An 11,229-nucleotide genomic window follows, 5' to 3' on the forward strand; every position below is an offset into this window, starting at 1 on the left:
TTTGTCTGATGATCTGAAACATTAAAGTGTGACAAACATGCAAAAAAATAAGAAATCAGGAAGGGGGCCAACACTTTTTCACACCACTGTAAATATACACATGTATATATAGATGTGCTAAACAGTCTCTAGTCGTTCCAAAAATTATTTTCACACCGCTAAATCCTCTTTACTTTTCTGAGTGTTTGTGGTTTGCGTTTCCGGAGGCACTTGAACTTTCTTCATCTCGAGTCCTTTGACCCAGGTGTAGGCGAAGGATCCGACCAGCACCATCATATTGCTTGTCCACCAGAGCTTACTCTTACTGGAGGCCGAGTAGATGACCGCCAGCACGGTCTGTGCGCAGGATTTGGCTGTGCCAGACACATTGTGTGTCAATGGACTGGTGAATTTGATCTGAAGTCCTGTCACGTAACCGATGGCAAAGCCAAAGACTCCACCCAAAATCATCATACCCCAAAAATTTAAGTGTGTCAGTCGGTTAAACTCCAGCACGCTTTTCAATTCGCCTAAAATGACAATAAGTGGAATAAAAAGTACACTGGCATTGAGGTTGTTGTAGTAGGAGAGCTTCCAGATATTTCCATCCACCACCGGCATCACTTTTTTTGTGTAGATGGCATTGAGAGATACACAAAGACTAGCAATTACGCCGAAAATGACACCTGTCCACGAAAGGGAACCTGCAATAGATTCTTGGTCCACACCCAGCCAGAATCCACCTGAAGGCCAAAAACAAAACAAAAAAAACAAAGCACAAACTGTCAGCATATCACTTCCAGACTCCACTGTGTTGATGAACGGGATATTCGTAATCACCGTGATAGGATAAAAAAATATAGTTCCTGGTTTACAAAACAACAACTATTTACTTTTAGACCAATGAAGGATAACCAAACTAATCTATAAAACTAATGCCACTTTAGTTTCATATATCTAAAGTAACAGCATTCCTTTATTTAGAAATATGTCTTAACTGTCCAAACACTTTCTGTAGTAGCAGTATTCTCATTAACTAGGTATGAAAGCTGGTGTCTGCCTTTTATAATTCGTTCACTATAAAGAGAACAGTAGCACTTCATTTTTACCGTCCTGTTCCACAAACTATGTACATATACTAACCCTGAACCAACCCCTAAGACGGTAGCCCTTTATTGTCACAGTCCTGGTCCACATGCACTTACTACGCACTTATTATAGTAATAAAAAAAAAATCTTGGTAATAACTATGTACTAACTCTGAACCTACCCCTAAACCTAACCTTAAAAGGGATACTCCATCCCAAAATGAACATTTTGTAATTAATCATTTACCCCCATGTCGTTCCAAACCCGTAGAAGCTTCGTTCATCTTCGGGAACACAATTTAAGATATTTTGGATGAAAACCTGGAGGCTTGAGACTGTCCCATAGACTGCCAAATAAATAACAGTGTCAAGATCCAGGAAAGTATGAAAAGCATTGTCAAAATAGTCCATCTGCCATCAGTGATTCAACCGTAACATTATGAAGCGACGAGAATACTTTTTGTACACGAAGAAAACAAAAATAACGACTTTATTCAACAATTCCTCTCCTCTGTGTCTCTCCAAATCAGTGTAGCGCCATTTCGGCAATTCTGATCTGAATTGTTGAATAAAGTCGTTATTTTTGTTTTCTTCGTGTACAAAAAGTATTCTCGTCACTTCATAACGTTACGGTTGAATCACTGATGGCAGATGGAGTATTCTGACGATGCTTTTTATACTTTCCTGGACCTTGACACTGTTATTTATTTGGCAGTCTATGGAACAGTCACAAGCCTCCCGGTTTTCATCCAAAATATCTTGAATTGTGTTCCGAAGACGAACATAGATTTTACGGGTTTGGAACGACATGGGGGTAAGTGAGTAATGACAAAATGTTCATTTTTGGGTGAAGTAACCCTTTAACCCGTGTAGTTACCTTATATTACCCAGTACTTTCATACACTGTAAGTACATGTAAGTGCACATACTAAAATAAAGAGCAATCCCTACAACTAAGCTTAACCCATGTACTTACAGAACTTAATTAGGTAGTAAGTGCACATACTGTAATATAAGTGCAACCAAGAGAACTATAACTACATTAGCATTGACACCAACGGACGATAATGAGTTCATTCTAAGCCTGTGCTGCGGTTATATCATTACATGCTCAAACTCATTAAAGGTGTATGGATTGTGATTGGCTGTCAAAGTTTTAATTGTTCATCAGCTGAAAAAAAAAAATATATATCTGCGATTTTAAATTACATTTAGGAAAAATAAAGACCCGTTCACATCAGGAACGTTAATTTATTCTATATTTTAATTAATGTTTATTCTACATGTGCATTGCATATATAGTTGCATGCTCAAGTTCTTTAACTTCTTGTGGATTATGATCTGCTGTCAATGTTTTAATAATTCACTAGTTGAAAAAAAAAAAACAGTTTTGAATATGATTTCGATCATATCGTCTGTGTCATTAATGTTATAACTGTGACGTGGACTTACTACTCATAGAATTAGAACGATTTTTTAAATTACAGCTTTTTTTTCTTTAACGATTAATTAATATCACAGTCCACACCAAAACATGATAACGTTTTTTATTATCGATATCGTTCCTTTGTGTTGTTGGACTTTCCTACGATCAAAGAATTATCCCAGATAGCACACATACGTCTGCAATATGTCTGTTAAAGATCTATTCATCTGGAAAGCATTAAAGCATTTAGTTAGAAAGCATTTAGTTTTACATCATAAACATCTTAAATATGTCTTCTAAATGTCTATTTGCCATCTGATAAGAAACATCCTATTGACAAATTGCAGATGAGAAAAAAATAATAAAATAAATGCATACGTCAAGTAGACGTCTCTGTGATGTACGTGTGCTATCAGGGAGAGCTATAAAGTTACATATAAGAATGTGGGTAACCAAAAACTTGACGGTAGCCATTGGCTTCCCTAGTATTTTGTTCCACACTATGGAAGTCAATGGCTACCGTCAACAGTTCGGTAACCAACATTCTGCAAAATATCTTCTTTTGTGTTCAGCAGAAGATAGAAACTCACAGAGGTTTGGAACAACATGAGAACGAGTAAATGACAGAATTTTAATTTTGGCGTGCACTGTCCCTTTAAGCGGCCGGTTCTCACCTAGAATGACTCCACAACACATCACCGCGTTGAAGGACGTGGTTTGCTTCAGAACCGCGTAGGACAAAACCACGTTAAACACGGTGGTAAGCGACCGGCCAACGGTATAGAAGGCAACTCCCAAGTGTTTCAGACACAAGTTGTTGAACGTGATCATGCAGATGAACACGACGGTCAGCGGCAAAACCTCTCTGGACACTCTCAAGTTGAATTTCAAAGACGGGAAATCCACGAATCCCGGACACAATTTTGAGAGAAAGTTCAAGACCCAACACAGTCCGACGCTAACAACACACTGGAAAAATGTGATGAAGACAGGCGCGTCCAGCTCCTTGCTGTCTAACAGGTAGTTGTTCAGGAAAACCATAGAAATCGAGATGAACCAGTAAAGAGCGACGACCACAGCGATTTTGGTGGCTCTCAGGATAAAGGACTCGCCTTTATCCGACCGAGTGGAGTCTGAGAAAGCCATTCTCAATATTTTGGATCGTTTGAGTTGGGACCTGTTCATGGTTCAGGAATTAATGAAGAGGAACAATGCAAATGAACATTAGTTATTGTATGACAACAATAACATTTCGCGTCGGCCGCCGATGAAGCTCTGAACTGGTCATGAGTAACACGTGACAACTTCCTGGTTCCGCGTTACATTTCTTAAAGTGACACGCTCACCCATGTGCAAAATCATAAAACTGCATAAAATCTGATATTACGATGAGATATGAGCGGCAACAATCATATTAACGTTTATAGATGCAGGAATAAATAATCAAGCAAAAAAATACTATTGGAGTGTTTTCATATTAATCATATATTAATTTTCCTACTAAGTGGTAATAAAATCTCCTCGAATTTAAAGTTGTAACGTTTAAAAAAATGACTAAATATGTGCAGATTACATGCTTGAGTCTCACCTTCCTGGGCATCACACATTTGCTTACAATGCGCATATCTACCGTAGTACCATAGGTATTGCGTTTTTATTACTATAGAACAAAACAGGCACATTATTATTGATGAGATATCTGTCAGTGCAGACTTAAGTCACATAAAAAAGGAGATAAAGAAGCACAAGGGGTTTAAACTTGTCTAACGTAGATCATTTCGGTTTTATATTTACAAAAAATTATAATTTCAAAAGCTTTAGGCTTTAAATATCTGGATTTATGTATAGAAATAACTCATTTTAATATTATTTACACATATTAAATCTTTTTTTCTTCTTAAATTAGACAATTTCTTAAGAAATAGGGGGTAACACAAATATTTTCAGCTATTAGGCTACCAGTTGTATACATCCTTCCAAAGTGGCTGTATAAAATTGTCATAAATGCTCTACTTTTTCATTTTGGAGCTTTGGGAAATAAAAAGTATTTACTCCTAATTTCACATGGTGCTTTTTTAATGGTGAAATATGTATGTTCTCCTTACTGGTCCTGGATAATATCCTCAACTAATATGCTAATAGTGTACTTTTAATAACTTTATTGTAAATCCTCTATATATTATGGAAGATAAAACCAACAACATCCCTAGTGACATCAGTTCGATAGATTATTTAGCATTCATTTAGTGTTTAAAGTAAATAGACCATCAAAATAAATTAATCTCTGGATCTGGAAAGGTACAGATACAACATAACTTTGTATTTATTTATTCATTTGCTGGGATTTCTGTGTATTTTCATGCAGAGAGGACTTTTATTCTGAAGTTCGGAATGGGGCGGGGTCTGAGAGGGTGGTTGGTTATTTCCGGTAGTGATCTTCGCTGATACATATTGTTAAATATCAGTGCATTCTGACGTAAATATTACTACATTTTGCTTATTTTTGGAAATAAGTCAGGCCTGGTCTTATATCTAATAACTTCGGAATGGCAACAACAGTTAGCACGCAGCGGGGACAGGTAAGAGTTGTGTTTTGTTAAATGCAGTCTAATAGTACGCATAATGCTAGCTTGATTAAGTAACGTTAGCATAAAACAAATGAAAACAAACATCGGAAATCGCGCAGAACAGAATTACCAATGCACCAATATGCATATATAGATGTTACACGATGTTACAACTCAAGTGGAATCTAAACATCACGATGTTTGATGCACGCTAACGAAAAAGACGCGAGAATATAAGTATGTAGCGTTACATGTGTCAGTTCTCGAGTTTCTGCTGCAGAACGGATACGTTAGATCGTCTGTCATTATGTGATAACTACAAGTATGATTTTATGCTAGACTGTTTATGTGCGCGAAGTAACTCAACAGTAGACTTATTTAATCATTTACTTGAACGCTGTTCTTTGTCGTAAAAAGAGTAAATGCGTTACAGTTTGTGTATTACCGTGACGGACGGTAGTTTTGAGATGTTATGTTTTGTGCAGCTCGTGATGTAGCACGCAGTTCCGTAAAGAGAAGTTGACGCAGCACGTAACAGCTTCCAGACAACATCAGTAACTTATATAAATAGTATTGTATTTAGAAAGAAAATAGTACCATGCAAGAGAAACTATTAGACTGTCTTTAATAAAGACAGAGAGCATTTCTTTAGATATTATAAAGAGAGCATCCCTTGAGCAACCATGTTTAATCTCGCGTTGCGTGCAGCTTGGGCAGTCAGCGATCGCTTGAGTTGATCAAAGAAACAATGACTAATAATTACATGTAAAACGTGTTTTTGTGATTCTGAAGTATTATAATTCATTGGACAGAATCAAAAACTGTTCCTATTCTCTGTTCAGGTCTGCATTGGTGAGCTGCCTCAAGATTTCCTGAGAATCATCCCGGCGCAGCAGCAGCAGGGGGTGCAGTTAGACGCCCAGGCGGCCCAACAGCTGCAGTACGGAGGATCTTTAGCAGCAGCTGGCCGCCTCAGCATCACCGTCGTACAGGTGCGTCTGCACTGTTGCTTTCATGGTGGACGGTCAGACTTTGCTGTGTTGGGCGATATGGTCATTTTTCAAATCGTCATATCTTGAGCCCATGAGATCGACGATACACGATATTATCGTGCATGGGTGGAGCAAGAGAGAGACTCTTCGTTCTTGTCATAGCGTAACTATTTGGTCTTTTAAACCGCGCAGGTGCGCGAGAAAGAGCCTATGGAATCACCAATCGAAAAAAAAAAATACTTTCAAACATACTGATAAACTAACGTTAAATATAAATATACTGTATTTAAAACAGCTAGTTCATGTATAGTCGGACGCAACTGTCATATCGCGCATCATGTGACAAATTTGCCGCATCTGTGCACAGAAGTTATCAGTCTAAATGTTTTGCAAAATCAGTCAACGGTGAAAATCAATAGGAGATTTAATTTAAAGCCCTACAGTTTAACACTAATATTGGACATAAAAAAACATGTTAAATATAAAGTATTCAAAGCAGGTAAGCTCATATATTTGGAGTAAAGTTGAATTGAACTGATGCATCAGTCATACAGTGCTCTGGACCGCGCGCCGCCACAGAAACAAGAATGAGATGCATTCTAACATAACTGTGGCATTAAACTCAGTGAGGACTCGTTTCAAATATTGCACATATATAGGCCGTTCAGATTACTTGTTAAAGTGTAATGAAATACCTTATATCTGCAGACGATGTACGTCTGTTTGTGGATGGAGACTTCTTCACCGGCTACAGGCGCTAAACCTCATTTGCGCGCGCGTGTGTATGTGAAATGCGGTGCTGAAGTGAAATAGTTGGGCAGTTTGATAGCCGAATAATAATAGGCAACTTTGCAAAATGGACTGGTTTTATGCTAATTGGACCAGTCGTTAAAGAAATAATTGCGATGCTGAGCCCGTCTGAAAACTGGTTATTTCTTGAGCTGTTATTGACTAAAATCAATCAGCAGCTGAGTTAAAGGAACAATTCACCAAAAATGTACAAACTTACCTTTAAAAAATCTAAGATGTAGATGAGTTTGTTTTTGGAGATTTTGAGAAATGCAGCTTCGCATCAGTGTCTCAGCAATGGATGCTCTGCAGTGAATGGGTGCCGTCAGAATGAGAGTCCAAACATCTGATAAAAACATCACAATAATCCACAGCACTCCAGTCCATCAGTTAACATCTGGAGAAGACAAAAGCTGCGTTTTGTAATAAATAATTATTTAAGGTGTTTAAGTGTATTATTTAACTTATGTTGATTTCTTAATATTATGACCTGGTAAAACGTATACTAATATATTAAGTATGATGAAGTATGATAATAATTACAATGTTAGGTGACAAGTTATTTACATCACTGACATCTCTCTGTGTTTGCTACACTGATTGTGCAATGTTTTGATCGATATATTTCAGTTCTGACTTAACGTTGTGTTTCTACATAAAAGGTTCATTGCAGCTGTTGTATTTGTGCATCTGTGACTTTAGGTGTGTAATAATTATACTGGATATTTGAAAGGAGATGCATAATCCTATAAGTTATAAGGCATTATCTTAAACTTTTGTTTCACAGGCGAAGCTTGCGAAGAACTATGGGATGACACGCATGGACCCTTACTGCAGGATTCGACTTGGCTATGCCGTCTATGAGACTCCTACTGCCCACAACGGAGCAAAGAACCCTCGCTGGAACAAAGTCATCCAGTGCACTGCCCCGCCCGGAGTCGACTCCTTCTATCTGGAAATCTTCGATGAGGTCAGACTCAAATGACTTCATATTACTTATAAAAACTTTTCATTTGTGTTCAGGATGTCAGCATCACCGCATTCTATCTACTTCATTCTTGTGTCTTTCTCATCTGAGCTATAAATATTGAATGCAACTATTTTTAATAACATCGCCTTAAAATAAACCTTAAATTAAACAAAGTTTAAAATCTCAACAAGCAAACACAAACAAATCTCTAAAAATCAAGAAATTCTGCATGTAATGGTTACTTTTCTGGCAGTAAGTGCTCTTCAGTGATGATTGTCCTGTGTTGCTGGATAGAGGGCGTTTTCCATGGATGATCGCATCGCCTGGACACACGTGACGATCCCAGAGAGCCTGCGAGAGGGAACCGTCATGGATGAATGGTACAGCTTGAGCGGAAGGCAGGGTGATGACAAAGAAGGCATGATTAATCTTGTCATGTCCTTTGCTGTAAGTCCTCACTCACAAAATGGCATGTCTTGACCAGGTTTTACGAGAGAAAGGATAAGAGCTGTTGCTTTTTGCTTGTAAAGTTGTAAACCAGTGCAATTGATATGCATGTTCACTTCCTGTAATTGTGTCATGTAGCATTTTCGCTTACAATGCAGACAGTCAAATTACTTGTTGCCTGTATAAATGACCTGGTCAGGACGTGCATGAAAATTCAGAAAGTACATGCACTGTAAAATGCTATAAAGCATAAGAAAAAAAGAGCATGTTAGCTTGTATATTAACTTATTCCTGTTTTTTTGTCAAAGTCAATACCTGCAGGAATGATGATGCAGCCGCAGCCTGTGGTTCTGATGCCTTCAGTTTATCAACAGGGCGTTGGATACGTGCCCATAGCAGGTTTGTTTAACGCTGTGACAATAACTAGGGTGAAGCAATCGATCGGCTACTGCTTTATTTTCAGGAAGTATTCATAAATGCAGTTTTAGGGCACTTTATCATGTTTAACCCTACTGTATCATATTTTGAATGCTTTTGGTATAATTGTACAAACGTCCGCCTTCGGCTTGTGCGTCATGCGTCTTTCTGCTGTGAAACCTTTACTGATTTTTATAGAGAAAACATAGGAATAACGTTGATATTGTTAGCAATATTTCCAGATGCACACGTACTGGACTGAAGCTGCTTAGATTTACTTGAATATCCAGACACTGTTTTTCAGAAAAATCATGTTAAAATGTGAGTCTGTATTTGTTTTGATCAGGCGATTGTCATTGTATTGTGGATTATATGTTTTGATTATAAAAGTAAGCATTTAAATAGCATCTTACTAAGGTGTATTATTGGAAATATAAGCCTCTTTCAAGCATACAGTCTTAAGAGACCTTTTTTAAAAATACCAGTAAATTTGTTTTGGCAATATACCAGACACACATTTACTCTTAACTCTTTCCCCGCCATTGACGAGTTATCTCGTCTTTTAGAAGACAACGCTTCCCCACCATTGACAAGTTTTTCGTGTTTTCACTGTTATACACTCGGGGGCGCTATAACACATCTTCTGAACGTGTACAAAACCTCCCGAACAAAAACACACGTGAACAGGACGGAAAAACTAGCGATCTCTTCTGTAAACAAATGCATATGAGAAATAATGCGATCATCAGCAATAGACGGCATATAAATGAAAACTGCATAATGTTATGGAGTGAAATGTTGATCCAGGAAGTGGTATATGGCTGTGCAAGCTTTGGAGGTGTTGAAGGAAGCGATTTACTGGATTTATGCTTTGATAATCGTACTGAATATTATCCAGATGTAGTTTTTGATAAAAATCTTTGCTCAACATTATACTTTTTTTTATGAAACCTACCTATATTCAAGTGTTGATAAAAAAGAATGCTTTAAGCTAGAATAAAACTGATTGTTTTTGCTTAAAAGTAGAGGCTTTGATCTTTATTTTGGTGTATTGCATATTCAAATATTTATACTGAAAAATATACTGTAGGCCATCAAATTTTAGTGAAAATCATCAAATTTGCTGGTGGTGGCTGGCAACTTTTTTCAAAAATGCTGGCGGGGAAAGAGTTAATCAGAACTACTCTTTTGTCCAAATGTGAATTTAGGCATCCCTGGCATGTACAACCAAGGTATGGTACCCTTGGGGATGCCAGCCATGCCTGCTGTCACATCACAGAGCGCCCCCTGCGGTGAAGAAGACCTTAAAGCCCTTCAGGACATGTTTCCCAACCTGGACAAGGAGGTGATCCGCACCGTTTTGGAGGCCCAACAGGGCAACAAGGATGCTGCCATAAACTCCTTGCTACAGATGGCCGAGGAGCTTTAGCTGCAGATCTGGTACCAACAATGTAAAACTTTATACCAAAAAGACCCTGTAAATATGCACACTATCAACTATTAACAGTAGCAAGTAAATCTAACAAACTTTTAATTGTCTTTAAATCAGCAATCAGAATGAATGTTTCTGGAACATTATAGAGAATGTAGGATGATTTTTGCAAAGGAGCAATTTGTCACATGTCCGCTGAGGGCAGTACTCCATATCTGTATTGTAGTGATCCCATGTCTTAAAGATGTTTGATTATATTATGCTTTTATCTGAATGAATTTAGTTACATAAATGTACATGGATATAATTTATTTTGAAGATTATTAAAGAGATATCAGAGCTTATCAGAATTAATGTCATTATTTTAATGGCTCTTTTGTGCACAAACCACTTTATGACAATTACAAGCACAGAATATCTGTTAAACTAAGTGTAAAATGACAAAAATTGACCTGTGATACTGGCAAATATATGACACACATTGCCTGTTATTGCACCGTACAGTTGCAAGACCTTGTGCTTGTGCACTTCTCTGCATTTTGCCTCTGCTCTAGCTTGTTTCCTAATCTAGCTTTCTAACAAACCTGGCTGTGTATGCTGTGATTGTTGTTGACGAATTGCTGTTGTTTCTCTATTGTTAAAGGTGTCTGCTAAATGCATAAATGTAAACACAGATTAAAAAGCTATATTTAGCATGCTGCTCTAACTAATGCACCAGTTTTCACCATTTTGAATGCAAGTAGGTGAAAAAATATAGTTTATAAGTGCACAAGCAATCGTCATTGGTTGCCAACAGTTATAATTTTGCATCCAAAATCTCTACATTGCAAATCTATAATTGTTATAGAATACTTTCCACATGTCATTCACAGAGAATTGAGACCATTGCAATTTTCCAGAAGAATGAAAGCATGTAAACCATCATCAGTTTACATTAATTTATTAAGAGCTCCTAGACAAGAAACAAAAGATGTCATTATCATGACACAAACATTTCAGAATATTTAAATTTACAGATTCATTGCATAAGATTCATTTGAAATCGCTCTACTGTACAGGGTTAAAAACGCAGGTTCACAATCTCCTCCGGCGTCTCCTTAAGGAAGTCGATTGACCAGAGCA

The 11,229-nt window shown here is 37.5% G+C and overlaps 2 protein-coding genes across 2 annotated transcripts; one reads left to right on the forward strand and one right to left on the reverse strand.

Annotated features, from left to right (window-relative positions):
* LOC109093459 (GDP-fucose transporter 1-like) lies at window positions 1-3,813 on the reverse strand. The gene is made up of 2 exons (XM_019107201.2): window positions 3,168-3,813; window positions 1-722 (listed from the first exon to the last, which is right to left on the reverse strand). Exons 1-2 carry the CDS (start codon window positions 3,676-3,678, stop codon window positions 151-153), a joined length of 1,083 nt encoding a protein of 360 aa, XP_018962746.2. The 5' UTR covers window positions 3,679-3,813; the 3' UTR covers window positions 1-150.
* Window positions 3,814-4,882: 1,069 nt separating this feature from the next.
* LOC109093460 (toll-interacting protein) lies at window positions 4,883-10,451 on the forward strand. The gene is made up of 6 exons (XM_019107202.2): window positions 4,883-5,072; window positions 5,903-6,052; window positions 7,629-7,811; window positions 8,106-8,258; window positions 8,567-8,657; window positions 9,884-10,451. Exons 1-6 carry the CDS (start codon window positions 5,040-5,042, stop codon window positions 10,102-10,104), a joined length of 831 nt encoding a protein of 276 aa, XP_018962747.1. The 5' UTR covers window positions 4,883-5,039; the 3' UTR covers window positions 10,105-10,451.
* Window positions 10,452-11,229: the final 778 nt, after the last annotated feature.

This window comes from Cyprinus carpio, chromosome A7 (assembly GCF_018340385.1).
Source record: "Cyprinus carpio isolate SPL01 chromosome A7, ASM1834038v1, whole genome shotgun sequence".
In the NCBI taxonomy this organism is placed as follows: Eukaryota; Metazoa; Chordata; class Actinopteri; order Cypriniformes; family Cyprinidae; genus Cyprinus; species Cyprinus carpio.